General features: G+C 38.2%; 1 protein-coding gene across 2 annotated transcripts; it reads right to left on the reverse strand.

Annotated features, from left to right (window-relative positions):
* Positions 1 to 492: 492 nt before the first annotated feature.
* On the reverse strand, positions 493 to 12643 carry CCT8 (chaperonin containing TCP1 subunit 8). Of its 2 annotated transcripts, XM_045785495.2 has the most exons (16): positions 12482 to 12643; positions 9830 to 9920; positions 9093 to 9172; positions 7675 to 7824; positions 7048 to 7228; positions 6873 to 6934; positions 5821 to 5958; positions 4766 to 4944; positions 3790 to 3856; positions 3625 to 3712; positions 3429 to 3544; positions 2813 to 2884; positions 2570 to 2734; positions 2162 to 2281; positions 1007 to 1111; positions 493 to 715 (listed from the first exon to the last, which is right to left on the reverse strand). In XM_045785495.2, exons 1-15 carry the CDS (start codon positions 12539 to 12541, stop codon positions 1019 to 1021), a joined length of 1662 nt encoding a protein of 553 aa, XP_045641451.1. In that variant the 5' UTR covers positions 12542 to 12643; the 3' UTR covers positions 493 to 715; positions 1007 to 1018. The 2 variants fall into 2 exon arrangements, with proteins under 2 accessions (XP_045641451.1, XP_045641452.1); XM_045785496.2 differs by lacking the exon at positions 1007 to 1111.
* Positions 12644 to 16325: the final 3682 nt, after the last annotated feature.

Consider the following 16325-nt stretch of genomic DNA (forward strand, 5'->3'; position numbering starts at 1 on the left):
CTTTATAAAAACTGACTTGTTTAACTTATTTGTATTAGCAAATAGATTTTCAGTGGTATTACAAGTATCTTTATACTCTACTACTGGACTGTATGTTAAGTTAGCCATTCAATAAATCATTCATTGGTACTATAACAAGTCCTCTCAAGTCTTAGAATTCCCAGAGCAGAGCTGTGAAAAAACTGAAATCCAGTCTGGGAGACAACAGACTTCTTGTAAAGGAACAGACAGTAAATATTTTAGGCTTTGTAGACCACTTAGTCTCTGTCACTACTCCTTTACTCTGCAGTTTCCTTACAGAAAGCAGCCACAGACCGTATGTACACACAAGAGCATGGCTGTGTTCCAAACGGGCAGCAAGTCAGATATATATTGGAACTGGCTCCTAATTACTTAAGTGGCTTGCCTGAGGTCCCACAGCTAATTTCATTACCAAGGTTGAGATAAACAGGTCATTAACATCCAAGAACAGTGCTCATCAGACGATGAGGCTTTGATACCAACATGTTTATTGTATCATCCAGCTGAGGATATAAACACAAAACACTTCTTAATTTAAGGAAAATATGAAAACGTCAGGCAATTCCTCGACTACTACTACAAATGTAGTCTTCACCTACAGTAAAAACTAAGCCAGTCAGTCATTTTGGTCATCATCCCAGTCTTTCTTCCCACTTGGAGGTTTGGGCCCACCGGCTGGTTTTGCCATGATGATCTAAGAAAACAAAAACCACAAGTACATATAAACTCTACCTTTAAAATGAATATTTTTCTATTTGACTGAAGATGAAGCAATAGAAGCCATCTGTTATGTACTGCACAGGAGACACTACCACAAAGCGTGAGCTTCCAGCAATGCTTTGCCGGCTCTGGTGGACATTAACAGCAACGAAACCCACACGTTAGTGAAGGGCATTCTAAGACATGCACTTCAGTAACTCAATAACCCTATGAGTCAAATGTGAAAAACACCTGCATGCATTACTAGTATAAACCAGTTTGGCACCTGATTTGCTATTTATATATGAAGTTCGTCTTGCCAATCATCTTTATCCCAATTTCCTTGTGGTTTAGGAGCTTTCGGTCCACCTGCCAGTTTTGCCATTATAATCTAAAGTGGTTGGTACATAAATATAAATATATGTAAAAGTTCAACCCTGAAATTTCCTAGTACCTGTAAATGAAAACCATTCAAGTGGCAGGAAGTGTGTATTCATGAACAATTATACAAATATTTAGTTTCCTGGTAACTTAAAAGAACACACCAAGAAGCCTCCAATTTGTCTAGAATGCACTAATCAAGTACATTCCAAGTATAACCATCTAGCATTTTTAAAGGATTTATTTGGGAGAAAAAAAAGGGGTAGTGGCAGCTTTGGGCTCAAATTTGGGAGAAGCTAAATTAAATTAGCTGGCTTTCCTCAAAGTAGACCTCTCAAACTCTAATGTATATTCTGAATCTAAACTGAAAATAGTATTCACTGCTTCCCAAATTTGTAGGACTAAGAGATCTTTCTGTAGAATATCAAGGGGTTTGGCTTGTCTCAATGCAAACCCTAAAACACCTTCAACTGCCATTTCCAATAGATTCGACACCCCTTTTCAGAAGCTTCTACAGGAAATCTAAACTTGAAATTCTTCATACAACATTTTACTAAATTGAGGTTAAGTTCAAACTGAATTAAAGGCATTAGGTACAGTTTTAGAACCTGAGGGTAGCTTGATAAAACCACCCAGAACAGTACTCAAAACTAGTAGGCATCAATCACTGGAGAGCTTATTTAAAGACTGCTGGGCCTCCTCCTGGAGTTTCTGATTCAGTGGGCCTGTTAGGGGCCCTGAGAATTTGCTTTTTTAGCAAAAATGATGCTGTTCATTTAGGGACTATAATTTCAGAACTAGTGAAATACACATTTGAACAAAGATGAATCCAGCTCTATGTTAGTCAACATTTAGCTGAAATGTACTAAATACTATTTAAAACTGTAACAGAAAAAAACCCAAACTTTTTTGGGGGCATTTTAGCATCTCTAAGATGAAAAATAAAGAAATACCCCTTTGGCTAGAATAACCAGTTCTATGAAAACACACTACTGAACCATATAAAAATTAGTACTTTTAAAGACCCAAATTAAAGATCAAAATTTCACTTGTCACTCACCTGATCCACTCTGAGAACAGTGACGGCAGCATTCGTAGCCAGTTTGATAGCCCAGTATTTTCCCAAGTAAGTGTCTAGAATACCAGCTTCCAACATGTCCTTTACAGCAGGAACTTCAGCCTGTCAACACAAAAACAATTTTCATTCTTTCACTTTAAATTGTTGAATGTGAAAATGTTTAGTTCCTTATGTAGCAAGTTGCCAGGTGAAAGTACTCCCCTACGTGCACTATTAAAGGTTATTCAAAGGAAAACAGTATCGGACAAACTGTGAAAGCTTTTGTTACGAAAATCATTTGCTTACAAATCAGAACATTTTCTGACTGAGTTTCCCCTCTAAACTTAACTACTTCCATTTTTACATTTTACATTCGTAAAGTAAGTTCATAGTGTTTGTTTTTTCAAATACCTCAATATCTAATCCAACATTTTTATTTCCTTCTTGATGTACTGCATAAAGTTTGGAGATGACTTCGTTGGCCTTAACTCCAGAATTTTCTGCCAGTGCCCGCGGAATAGCTTCAAATGCCTCAGCAAACTTCTTAATGGCATACTGTTCAAGTCCAGGACATGTCTAAAACAAAAATGTGTTTAGCACTGTACTTTATTCAAGGAACACGACAAAAGTCACTTTATACAGAGTAAGCTATACCTCTCCGTAGGATGTGATCTGTTTGGCTAACTCAATTTCTGTTGCTCCACCTCCAGGAACAAGGCGTTTATCCTAGAGTATGTAGTCAAAAAAAAAAAAAAAAAAAAAAATTTACTAAGAAGCAATTTATAGTTTTCTAATCTTCTCAGATTATAGTACTCCACCAGACTAGAGCTTTTAATCAAGCACTGTTACACAAATTCTAACTATAATTTTTTAAACAATGGAGTGATTTGGGCAAATTACCTTACAGTCCATAGTTTCTGGTATATGAAAAGGGAGAACCAAAGTTACGAATGGGAACAGCACACAACACCTTACCCGCATTTCCATAGACACAGCACTAAGAATGATGCTTATGCAACTAAAGGTACATTTAAAATCAAAAACAACCATAAACTAACTTTTTATAACAGTTAAAATCAAAACCCTTGCTTTGCTGTTTATTTCTTCATGTAATCATTTTGGAAAACTATCATACTCATCAGCAATGGACACTGCAGTCTTAAATAAAAAAGGTACTTTGCTTTTACACCAGCCATTCATTTTGAAGTTCTCTGCCAACTATGTCTGAAGCCTTACAAATTACTAAATTAAGATTATTGCTAATACTGACCCTTGTGAGAACTTTGAAAGTATTAACACCATCATCTACCGCCCTTTCTATATCATCCATCAGATTGTCTGTAGAGCCTCGAAGTACTATGGTAGAAATGGCACCATCTTCCTTTTCTGTCAAGAAATTTAAATATATTAGTACAAGCAAATGACACCCCACACTTACATAAACATCCTTGACCACTGCTACATACCATGCTTAAAAACCACCACCTGTGTGTCTCCAACTTCTGAGAGGTAAACATTGTCACAATGTCCCATTTCTTCAAGGACAGGAGCAGTCTAAAAGAAAGTGACTGTTGCAATAAAAGTAATTCAAATAGGTACAACTACATTTTAATGTTGTCCAAAATACATACCAATCTAGGAAGAGCTGTAGCACCAACTGTTTTACAGAGCCTTCTGAGATCCCACTTTGAATTCAACCTTTAAAAAAAACCCAAAGACCTTAAGAGAAGTTTAAATTCCATCAGATACATAACAAAATGCAGAGATGAAACAGGAACTGTACACTGGTCCCCAAGTCACATTCCTGATTCCGAATCTAAGCTCAATAGGTCTGGACTGCACAGCGCAATCCAGACATAGGTCTACGTAGATGCCATTATTCTAAAATTGGGAAAGTTCAAGACTCACTAGAATGTCACGAATTCTAAAACACTAAGTTCTAAAACACTACGGCAGGCCTGGTATATAGAAAACTTTTGCTGTACTCTGGGCAATCACAGGAGCCCCAAGAGATTACATTGCATATTTGGTCAGGTGCTGGGAGGGGTGGGAATGGGTAGGTAAGTTGTCCTCTGTGCCCCATAAATGGGTTTATGGATCCCATACCCTGACCGCGTGCACCAGACTTGAGTCTGGTCTCTCAAGCTGCAGCTTTTGACTGCAATGCTTCTTCCTCTCCGTCTTCAAATAATATCTGTTGATTGGTCCTTCAGCTCTCAGTATAAATATAAGTTTTCTCAAAGGCGTTTCCAGTCCCTCTAGATCAAGTTAAGTCCTGTTATTATTTGATCCAACATCTTCTACTTGCCTTTTTTTTTTTAAGATTTTATTTATTTATTCGACAGAGATAGAGACAGCCAGCGAGAGAGGGAACACAAGCAGGGGGAGTGGGAGAGGAAGAAGCAGGCTCATAGTGGAGGAGCCTGATGTGGGGCTCGATCCCATAACGCCAGGATCACGCCCTGAGCCGAAGGCAGATGCTTAACCGCTGTGCCACCCAGGCGCCCCTACTTGCCCTTTTTTAACAGTCATGAATTCATGGTGTATTGACGATGTCTGGTGTTTCACCACCAGAAGGCTATTTACATAACAGAAATGCAGTCTCACCTCACCAACATGATATTGTACTTGTTTGCATAATGAAGAGCCATGTCTGCCACTTTGCCACCTGTTACGATGACATTGGCACCGGTATCAGCTATCGCTTTGACTTGTGCATCCATGAGATTTTCTTCTCCCTTACTAAAATTCATCAATTCTTCAGCTGTCTTTATCAGTACTGTTCCCTAGCAAAACAAGCAAGCATGCTCTTTAGAACCATTTTACTACTTTGGTGTTTGAAGTCAGAGAGTAATATTTTACTGAATAAAGATTTGGCAAAAAAAAAAAAGAAAATAATTATACACGCATTATGAAACAGAACAAATTGTGCATGAAACTCATAGAAACTCAGCTTACTGCTAGAGCCCCCTCACTCCTAAAACTGACGCATTTTGCTCTGACAGGCACTTTGTTGGAAAAGTTGGAGAAACACTGTTATTTTAGATATGCTGGGCAGGTGTCTCGGCGTTTCTTTTGACAAACGTCAATTAGTGTACCAGAACCACCATGTTGTGGTTCTCGAAGTTTTTCTGAACTTTTCTAAAACGACTCCCCCTGACCCATCTACAACCTGTGAAACTTTCAAAGCCATCAACTCAGATTTTACGAATTCTAGGGACAAAGACAGATGTGACCTATCAACAAGAACGTCAAACTTTCTAACAATGTATTTTTAAAAACAAACCTATAATTTTCAAATTTTATTAGCATGTTTTCATTTCAGGATTCTATAGGATCTCAACTTCAAAATATACTAATGAAGAGCACACAGTACTCATAATCCGTGAGCATTTTACTTGCTGAACATGTAAGAACTACTAGGAGTCAAGAGCTGCGTATCAGAACATAAACTATAGGGCTACCATTTCACGTTTCAAATTTAGTATGAGTTAGGTATCCAAAAAAGAATAGGAATCTGCGTTTAAGAAACAAATACAACCCTGCAATCTTCAATAATTATGCAATAGAGCCATCTTTACCTAAAAACTTAAGAATCATAGAACAGTAATCTGAAAAGGCAATGTCAAATTTTTACCTTTAAGGTTTTGAAGTCTACATACCTTAGTTTCAGTTATCATGCCATCAAAAGGACAAGAATACACTGCTATTTTCGCATTTTTGACAGATGTTACATCACCTTCGGTTTCCTTCTTAAAAACCATGCCATGTAATACTGAAGAGGAATAGATGCCAGAGCCCTGAGATTGGATATGAAAATCATCAGTGATCTCAACAAAATGACATTAGGGCTCAGCTGTTGATTTTGCATGTACCAAAAAGACCAGTTTCTAAATAAAGTAATATACCAAGGCAGTGACTCCTGGGAATAAGGGGTACGGTGGCAGAGGGAAAGCACACGAGTCTGCTTGAGGTAGAAATCACTCTCAGAATGAGCCACTGGTAAGAGGGGGCTGCAGGCCTTCAGTGCACTGGGAGCAACTGAAGACAGAGAACAGCTGCTCTGAGCCACTCCTTCACTCACTCACCAAATACTCGGTGCCAATGCAGCAGGCACAGCTGTTAGTACTCGGGACAGAAGTGGGAACAAAGTAAAGTTTCTGATCTTACAAGCTTACAATTTAATGGGGGAAGAGGCGGCAGTGCACGGAGTCAGAAAATGCACAGCATCTACATAAATACACACACAGCAGGTATATTTATATAAGCTAAACTCAACTGAAATTACACATTTTACTACAGGAAACACAAAACTTTTAAAATAAAAAAAATACTCTTATTTCAATACTAACATTAAGATGTGCGTTCTATTACTGTAGAGCAACAGAACTTCCATGTCATTCGAAACCGGCTTCTAAGCATATTGTTTTAATTCCGCACATATGAAGAATGCAAGACACATAACACTTTGTTTATACATTATTCTCAAGCTTCAAGTTGTCATGGAAAATGACTTTACAAGGAGATAATATATCAACACCCTTTAAAATTTAACCTAACTAATATCAAAAGTTACAAATGATTCCTCAAAAGGCACAAAGTCCTGAATGTTCAAAACCTGGAGTAAAATTAAGGTTTGGGTGAACACATTTTTTTCTTTCTGCAAAATATAACTGACCCATGTAGACAACACTGATGCATTTTCTACACTTACCAGAATCTTACAAACTCTGATGTTATCAACATTGAAATGGCCAGAATCAGGAAAAATAGACACTGTTGAGAAAATGAGACATATCAAAAGATACAGTGGAACAACAGAGAAAATATCTTAGTCTCGTTAAGATATTTTTATTTTGGAGCTTTTCATCATTTACTGATATACTCACCACATGCCTGAGCAATAAGCTTGGCCAGAAACACTTCATTACCATATTGTTTACTCATTATGGAGGTATGAAGCAGAGATGACACTTCATCAACATCTCGAAGGTTTTTTGCAGAACAACACACTAAATCAGGAAGAATCTCATGGGCTTTTCTGCAGGCTATTTCGTAACCTTCTATGACCTTAAGAGTAAAGAGCAAAAACATTTCTTCAAAGGGACATAATTTTGACATGACTTAAAAAACAGCTTATTTTGGTAACCCAAGGAATACGGGTATTTGTTTTACAAATAAAATGACAAAGTATACTTTTAGAATAGCATTCATGGCATAGCCTACTAATCAAGAATTCAAGCTTTTTGATGGCCCGAATTTGAATGCTGCCACTTATAGATTTTTTGAAGTTAAGTTTCCCTTTCCTCATCTAAAATAAAATAAGAATTTTAACAAGCCATACTCATAGGGTTCTGGTAAGAACAGGATAAGATACTGCACGTAAGGCACACGTGCTCCAAGAAGTGGCACAAGGAAACCGCTCAATATTAACTATTACTACAATGATGATTCTTACGGTGTGTGTATATATAGGCATAAATTAAATAGGAGTACATTATAAAATGAACACTTGCCTCTGAAACTGACAGGCCAATTCTCAGAAGCTCTTCAGCTAGTTCCAGAAGGGCTCCAGCAAATACCAGAACAAAGTTCGTGCCATCTCCAACCTCTTGCTCTTGCATGTGAGAGGCCATTACAATCATTTTTGCAGCAGGATGCTGTACCTGGTAGAAGAGACTTGAATTTAAATATCAAAACATTTGATCCTTAAAGCAACACAGTTTTTTATTTCCATTCCTTCTTAAATTAACAGACTGCCATCTCCCCATGGGCTAGGTAACTCCGTTCCATCATACTGCTATATATTACTTATAGCATGGTCACAAGACGACAATCCAAATCCCTCTGAGACTATCAGCACAAATGCAAACAATCTTCTTTTGATGGTCAGCCATCCATCCATACATCTCCGCACATAAGGTTCAGAAAATTATTACATGCATAAATTAAAGATTGACTTATTTGAGAGAGCGAGCGAGCACTGGCATGTATGCATGCACAAGTGGGGGGAGGGGCAGAGGCAGAGGGAAAGAATCCCAAGCAGACTCCCTGCTGAGCTGAGAGCCCAATGTGGGGCTACATCCCAGGATCCTGAGGATCAAGACCCGAGCTGAAATCAAGAGTTGGACGCTTAACCGACTGAGCCACATAGCCCCGTTGCTATGGTTTTATTAAGGCAATATTCCCACCATCCCTGAATAACTCTTTAGACCATCACAGTGTCCAACATTAACTCACAATGACTAGTCCTTTCGTAAACACCTGTGGAATTAAATTTGTTTTGTTCGCATTATTTTAAAAATATATTGCTATTTAAGCAATTAGAGAAATGTTAACGTACCTACAGTTTCATTTGAAAAGATTAAGCTCTGATGCTTTAAGGGCTAAATTCAGGAAAATTCCTTGAAGTTGAAAATATCTTTCAGCTACAAAGTGGCTCTCTGACATTCAGGTGCCAGACCTTTCGCGCAACCCTGACAGTAGTTACCTATTCTACAGACTCTGTAACATCAAAAACTGTAGGCGAACAAAGCAAAATGCCACCAATTGCTTTATGTTCACAAAGTCAGAGAAATAGCTTGTATTTTTTTTAAGTCACTGTTTTAAGTATCAGCTATTTCTGCATTATTGAATAATTCACTTCAGTGTCATCTATAGAATGAGAAAACATACTCAATTTGATATGATTATTAGCAAATGTACTTTGATTACAACCAATCCCTCCATAAAGTAATAACTTGGGAGTTTTTAAAATTTAAATGGTAAGATGTTAAAACTAAAGACGACTCCATAATTAGGAAAATCGGTATAATAAACTTTCAAGCTGGGGGAAAAAAAGTCCCTTATTATCCTAAGAGTTTTTTTCTATGTTAATTTATACTTAATTTTTGACATCACCAAAACATTTCTTGGCTTCAAAGAAATAACTTACTTCTAGCTCTCTTAAAATAGTGGCTGCATCATTTGTCACAAACAACTTCTCCAGGTGGTTGATAACCATTTTGTTCATTCCTGGGGGGGGGGGGGGGGAGGGCGTGTGTGTAAAAGGTTAGAAAAGGAAATCCATTATTACTCAAATCTTTCTCCAAATACCCAAGAAAACCTAGTCAAGAAATATAAGCTTCTATTTCTTAAAATAACTTTACAAATTAAACACATATTATTTACTCTTTAAAACTATATTAGCCTAAATGCACCCCCATATTATTCCTGTTTTTCTAACCTCCTAATGTTTACTAGGGAGGAAGTCTATCTTCTTATATTTTTGTTCAATAAATGTAAATTACATCAACATGTAGAAAGACCAAAATTACCTACTTAAAAGTATAGTTTTACTGCTTTCCATACATGTGTACCAATTAAATTCAGTTGACGGTAGGAGGCAAGAGAGAACTTTCTCTCTTACATTAGGTATCATTTCAATAGTGAAGACACCGTAATTTTTCTATCCTCTCAATATGATAAAAAGTAACATTCTGATTCCTATTTTTCTAAAGAGATCTGAGTTGCTGGTTAAAAACTGAAAACACTACACTGGTGGCAATGAAATTACTTCTGTATGACGGCTAAAACTCTCAGTTTATGTATAATAGTCTCAGAATAAGTTTGAAGAAGTTCGTACACAAAATTTTATTACTGTATGTTTTAAAACATGAATTTGGAAATTACCATTTGGTCCATATGCTGTACGAGTTGTTTGGGCAAGCTCCTTGCAAGCCTGTATGTTCCTGTACACAGCTTCTTCTAATCCGGAAAAATGCTGTTAAAAAACAAAAACAAAACACATGTTAGAACAGTGAAACAGAAGGATTTTCTTCATCTTAAAATGGAGATAATAATAAAAATCAAGCAAGGCTTATGTGAGGAAAGCATGGTGCTTGGTATTCATAAATGATCCATAAATTTGCTCATTGGTTGAATAAAGTGACATTTTTAGGGACCACAGGTACTCGCTTACACATCAAAACATAAAGCCTATATATATATTTAAATAGTGAAAAAATATATATATTTAAGTAGTGAAAAGTACAGGGAAGAATGCTGTGACTGATCAGTGAATGCAGATGAGGTATTTCAGGTAAAAATACCTTTTTAGAATTTACCATTACTTATTGACAAAATCTGAAAACATGGTATGAATACTTTTCTTATTGTGATAAAGAACATGAGCATTATAAAGCCAGCAATTTTCTGTTTGTTGGGAATTTCCACTTAATATACCTGCCCCCAAATGTTTAGTATATGAAACTCTGAATGCTTTGGTAATTCAAAACACAATTCTAATGCATGCATATCGAAAAATTGCTGAATTGCTCACAATATGAAAATTCTCAAACTTTATACTGGACTTCTTTTAGAATTGGGATTTACTTGTGGCCTCAGATGGGTTTCATGAGCCTCCTGTTTGTTCGTGTGAACATTTTTCTAGAGTTGCTATGCCCAATATAGTAGTCATTAACCACATGCAGTTATTTAAAGAATTAAAATGAAAAATTCAGTTTCTCAATTGCACTAGCCACAGTTCAAGTGTCCAGTAGCCACATGTGGCTAGTGGATACTATATTACACAGAAGCGATAAAGAACATTTCCTTCATCGTGGGTAGTTCTATGAGATAGTTGTATTCTGGAGCATAAGGTGTGGCTTTTATAATATTCATGAAAAGGAACTGTGATCCGCACAAGGTTAATAACCATTACTTTAGAAGCAATGTCTTCAGAGTCAAGAGCTGAACTCTTACAATAGCATTTAGTCTGATCTGGCTTACATGCTGGCTTTTCCCCCTCACCCATTCTCTGAGGAACAGCCACGTGATCATAAATCAGATCCCATCAATGGTTTCCTATCATTCTTAGGATAAAATGTATATCCCTCCTCAGGGTTACAAGGTCCTATGTGTTCTGGTCCTTACCTACAGCTTCTTTAAATTCATCTCTCACCATTCTTGCTTCCCCTTAATGACATTCAACCCTATCACCTTTCTTACCATTTTAACAGGTTGAACTTATTTCATCCTTAGGGCCTTTGTACCTAACGGTTTCTCAGCCTGCCCTGTTTAATCTTGGCTGGTTCCTTCTGCCACTCGCTACTGAGCTAAGAGTTCTTCCTTTAACATCTTATTTAATCGTTCTATCTACCTACGATTCTTCATTTTTTTTGGGGGGGGGAGGCAGACTTTCTTACTTCCTGTCATCCTCTATAGACTATATATAGTGCTTTCTATCGAATCTTTTATTTTTTTTTACAATACTCATTTATCGGTATTTGAAATTATCCTTATTTGATTATCTCAAAGGAATAAAAACCATGAAAAAATTTCACACATTACCAGCAAAGCTGGTATTTACATTAAGCCCTGATATTTGACATACTCATGTTATCCCAAGTGTATTCTGCAAACAACAACCTAGTTTCCTAACACTGTTTCTGTAAACTGAACCACAATGATCTATATTTCTTTGACTAGGCATAGGAAATTTGAGGGACAAATAAAGGAACACTTTGATTTGAACACAAGAGACAAATTTTATCAAAATACTTTAAAGAATTTATGCTATTGAAATGACGTTCATGATCCGACCACAAAAAAAGTTTTAATTAGTCCAGGGTGTCCCTTATACTTACACAGTAAGTCTGACAGTTACATCTCAAAGGTACCACCTTTTGCTTAATTTAGAAAGCAAAGCCAGACCTGAGGGTTGGTTTTATTGGTTTTACATCAAACTAGCTAATCTAAGTTGTAACCAGAACCCATTTGGATTGAGAGTAACGTTTTTCCTACCATAACGAACTACTGTGAACGAGGCGGGGAGCACTCCCTCCATCCCTCATCTGAAGGAAAGCTGTCAAGAACTGGCCCTTGTCCCTCTCGTCGATCACCCATCCCTTCAACTGTGTCAATCGGCTTTGCGGCTCCCAAAGCAATTTCACCTACGTTATTCGACTTCGCCCTCAAAATGCCCTTTAAGAAGTGGAGAGCCAAATCAGCCCCTTTTTAGGAATGGAGGAAATGCACCAGCGGCTTTCTGCTTGCCGGGCTAAGAAGCATAGTACGCGAATCCTGCGGCCTTGCCTCTCTCTCGCCTCCTCCGCCCCTTCGACCATTCCCAGCTTCGGGGAAGAACAAAACGCCCGCGGGCCTCGGCGGCCGAGCCTCCCCCCCAATTCCCCGCAGAACACCTCCCTTTCTGGAATCTTCTTTTCCTCCGACCGCTGTGCCCGGGGAGCACACCCGGGCCGCTAACAGGCCCCTCTCCTTCGCTCCGGCCGCCGCAGCTCTACGGCAGCTCTCCTACCTCACTCCCTCTTCCTCCATGCTTACCTTCGCCCCCTCCTTGAGCATCTGGGCAAAGCCCGGGGCCTTGGGGACGTGAAGCGCCATAGCCTCTGCAGGTAGCCGTTCACGCGCTCGCTCAGAAAATCCCGGAGGAAGCGAGGGGCACGCAAAGCCTCCTGGGGACGCAGCGTGCGGCGACCTCACGCTCTTCCTTTCTCTCCAGTTGAGCCCGCCTCTTCCCTGGCCGCCTGGTTTGAAGCCTCGCGAGATAAAACAGTTCCTGCAGCCAGAACTGAGTTGACGATCCTCGATCACTTCGATCGATTGGGCTGATCGCAGAGCGCGCCCTCGATCTTCCGGCAAGAGCACGGCCAAGCGGCCTGGCGGTCGTGGCTCGCTCCGTGTTAACCTTTTTGCTGAGACTCCGAGGTCAGGAAGTTTGATTTTTGCTATTTCTGACCTGGAACCCACTCCTCTTAAGATTAACTTGCACGAAATCTTCCAGACCCACCCACAACATCAGGGCAGGTGTGCCTTTTTTCTCCGAGGTAGAGCACCTGTTCTCCTTCCCCGAAATCTGTCACTGGGCGTCTCCTGTCTTGAGCACTGTGGGAAGCGCTGGCGACTTGAGGGCGATAAATAAAATCTGTGGGAGTAACTACATACCGAATGCTCATATGTGACAGGCTCTGTGTTATTTACTTTACGTTTGGTGTTTTAGCTAATGGTCGGTCTTAGGACTTAACTATTAGTACCTCCGTTTGATACAGGGAAACATGTTTACGAATGGTAAGGTGTTCAAGATCACAGCGCTAGTAATGTTAAACCTAGGATTCCTACCCAGATCGAACTAATTACAAAATACGAGTTCTTAACCATTACCTATATTGCTCTTTTCTGCTTCTTCCTGGAAATATAAATCTTTTTATGCTCCCAGAATCTTAAAACCCGATCTCTGTGTCTTCCCTCATCAACATATGGCTGATTTCAAAAAGGTTGAATGGCAATAGAGTATTTTTTAGGAATTTCGCTCTGTGAAAGTAATCCACTCTTCTTAAGGAAAATACAGAAAACGTGAAGCAGAACGTTTTGGTTCGACTTTTGTTCTTTGAGTAGGATATTTGCAAATTGCTTATTTTTAAAAATTGAGACAGATTTCCTGTGCCTTAAGGAATAATCGGGTGCATCAAGTGTATCACCAGTTACAACTTCTAATAAGACCTTAAAATACATAATTATTGAAATAAAAACTTTTTTGCCACGTCAAATCAAGTGATATGTGAACCACATGTTGAGAAACATTGCAAGAGATCAGGGATTCTCAAAGTATGTTCCAGACACCTCTTGAGGCTCACCAAGACCTTAGGGTCCTCAGGGGAAAACTATTATTATAAAACTAAGACTTTTGCTTTCTCATTCTTTAATTGGAGAGTTTTCCAGAGATGCACAATGTGTGTGATTAAAACAGTTTGAATGTAAAGGGCATAAGAAGCCAGTTTTCTTTTTTTTTTTTTAAAGCCAAATACAAAAGAGATTTACAAAAATCTAAAACAATGCCACTTCTCATTATTTGGTTTTGAAAAATAGAGTTTTTTAAAAAACGTTATATATATTAGAGAGAGTGAGAGAGTGGGGGGAGGGGCAGAGGGAGAGGGAAAAGGAGTGAAGGGGACTCCCCCATGAGGAGATCACCACCCTGAGATCATGACCCCAGCCCATATCAAGAGTCGAATGCCAAACTGACTGAGCTACCCAGGTGCCCCAATAGAGTTATTTTTAATAAAAATATGTAAGTTAACATGTGATGGATTTATTACTGTTATTTTAAAATATTTTAAAAGTTATCAGTTTTAATTTATAATACAATAAATATTGTTAGCCATAAACCACATAAACAAAAGCTCTTTGAGAACCTCAATTTTTAAGAGTAAAGGAATTCCAAGACTGAAAAGTTAGAGAACCATTGCAGTAGATCAGTCTGGAATAACAGAACAACTTGAGATTTCTTATGGATTATCTATGAAATAAATAAAAAGTTTTATTCATCTGACTCACAGCATTACTTCTAAACATAACCAACAAAATGAAACAGAAAGGGGTTAAAAATGACACTTGATGATATTTTATTAAAAATAACTTAGGAATCAAATTTGATAAGGACCATGGAAAATTAAACTTGAGGACAACTACTGATGAATCAAGTTTCCGTGGAAAGTTTATAATAAAAAATCAATCTCACATTAATTTTAGTAAATTGAAAAGGAAATGGAAAGATTGAAATCAATTAAAATCTTCTGTATGGTAATTTACCAAAGAATTAAATTGATTTAATTGCTAAGAAAAATGCTTTTTAGATGAAAATTTATTGATTTTGTATTATTTGGGTTAAACTGTGTATTTGTCATTATGAAATCAAAACAAGGGCAAAATTTCTTCTGGATCCAAATAGAAGGTCAAATATTCTTCTCTTGGAATAGAAAATATCAAATTCTTAATGTGGCTTCAAGGCCTAGGTTCTGGTCCCTGCTTATCTCACATGTCTTCTCTCTCTTGGTCTTCTTCTCTTTTGGCCGTAATAGCAGTTCATCCTGTCTGCAGTTCACCTCTTCTGCCTCGGGGTATTAGCCTCTGCTGTTCTCTCTCCCTAGAATGGTCTTCTGCTCCCTTTGGCTGAGTTAACTCTACTTCAGTAAACAGACACTTTCATTAGAAAGCCTTTGAGGATTCTCAAGACATTTCCTATTGGTTATTTTAGTAGCTTCTGTGTTTCCCCTTCATAGCATTTGTCCCAATTTTAATGACAAAATTAGTTATAATCTTTCCTAACCAATAGGTGGGTGCTTTGTCACCAGCACCTGTTAGTGGGCTACTGGGTGATCAAATGAGTGTCCAGAATAGAAGACCAAAGAATTGGGAAACAAACTGAGGGCTTCAGAGGGGAGGGGGGTGGGGGAATGGGATAGGCTGGTGATGGGTGGTGGGGAGGGCACGTATTGCATGGTGCACTGGGTGTTATACGCAACTAATGAATCATCGAACTTTACATCAAAAACCAGGGATGTACTGTATGGTGACTAACATAATATAATACAAAATATTAAAAAAAAAAAAAGAATTGGGAGATGAGGTCTCTATTCGTCCCATCTAGACATACACGCTGTAAAACCAGAGAACAAAACAAAGCAATCAAAAGGGTTTTCCCAGGAGTTTGCAAAAGGCCAAGGAGTCTGTAGGTTTCTGCTACTTTGATTTAAGAGCACAGGTCCCCCTTGTTAGGTGCCAACGGAAAACATGGCTTCCACCATCTAAAGGCCTTGAGGGTCAGTGGTGCCTCCCCCTCAACCCCCCACTCAGGAGGAATTCCACTCTTGGCCTAGGGATGTCTAAGCCAACTCCTGAATTTTGATAAGGACTCAGTCACCAATTGTTTCCTGTGACTCTTTCTATTTTTTTCTTCTTTCTTTTGTTTGCCTAAAGTTTTAACTTCTGTGCTTCACAATTGTTTTAACATTTTTGTCTTATCTGTGTGTTTAAATTTTTTTTTGGTATTCTTATTTAATTTTACTGATTCCCATTAGATCTTTAATCTTCTGGCTTTTCTTCTACCCCTCCCACCTATTTGTATTATTTATTTCATGTTCCTATATCTTACTTTTCACTATTTTCTATTAAAGTTTAATTCTTTTTATTTGGTTTGGGATTTTTAAAAAATATTTATTTATTTGAGAGAGAGAGTGCAAGTGGGAGGGGAAGGGAGAGAGAGAGAGAGATAATCTCAGGCAGACTCTGCACTGAGCACAGAGCCTGATGAAGGGCTTGATCTCAGGACTGTGAGATCACGACCTGAGCAGTAACCAAGAGTCAGACACTCAGCTGACTGCACTGCCCA

The sequence above is a fragment of the Ursus americanus genome, chromosome 4, assembly GCF_024610735.1.
Source record: "Ursus americanus isolate L20-20 chromosome 4, mUrsAme1.1.p, whole genome shotgun sequence".
Lineage (NCBI taxonomy): Eukaryota > Metazoa > Chordata > Mammalia > Carnivora > Ursidae > Ursus > Ursus americanus.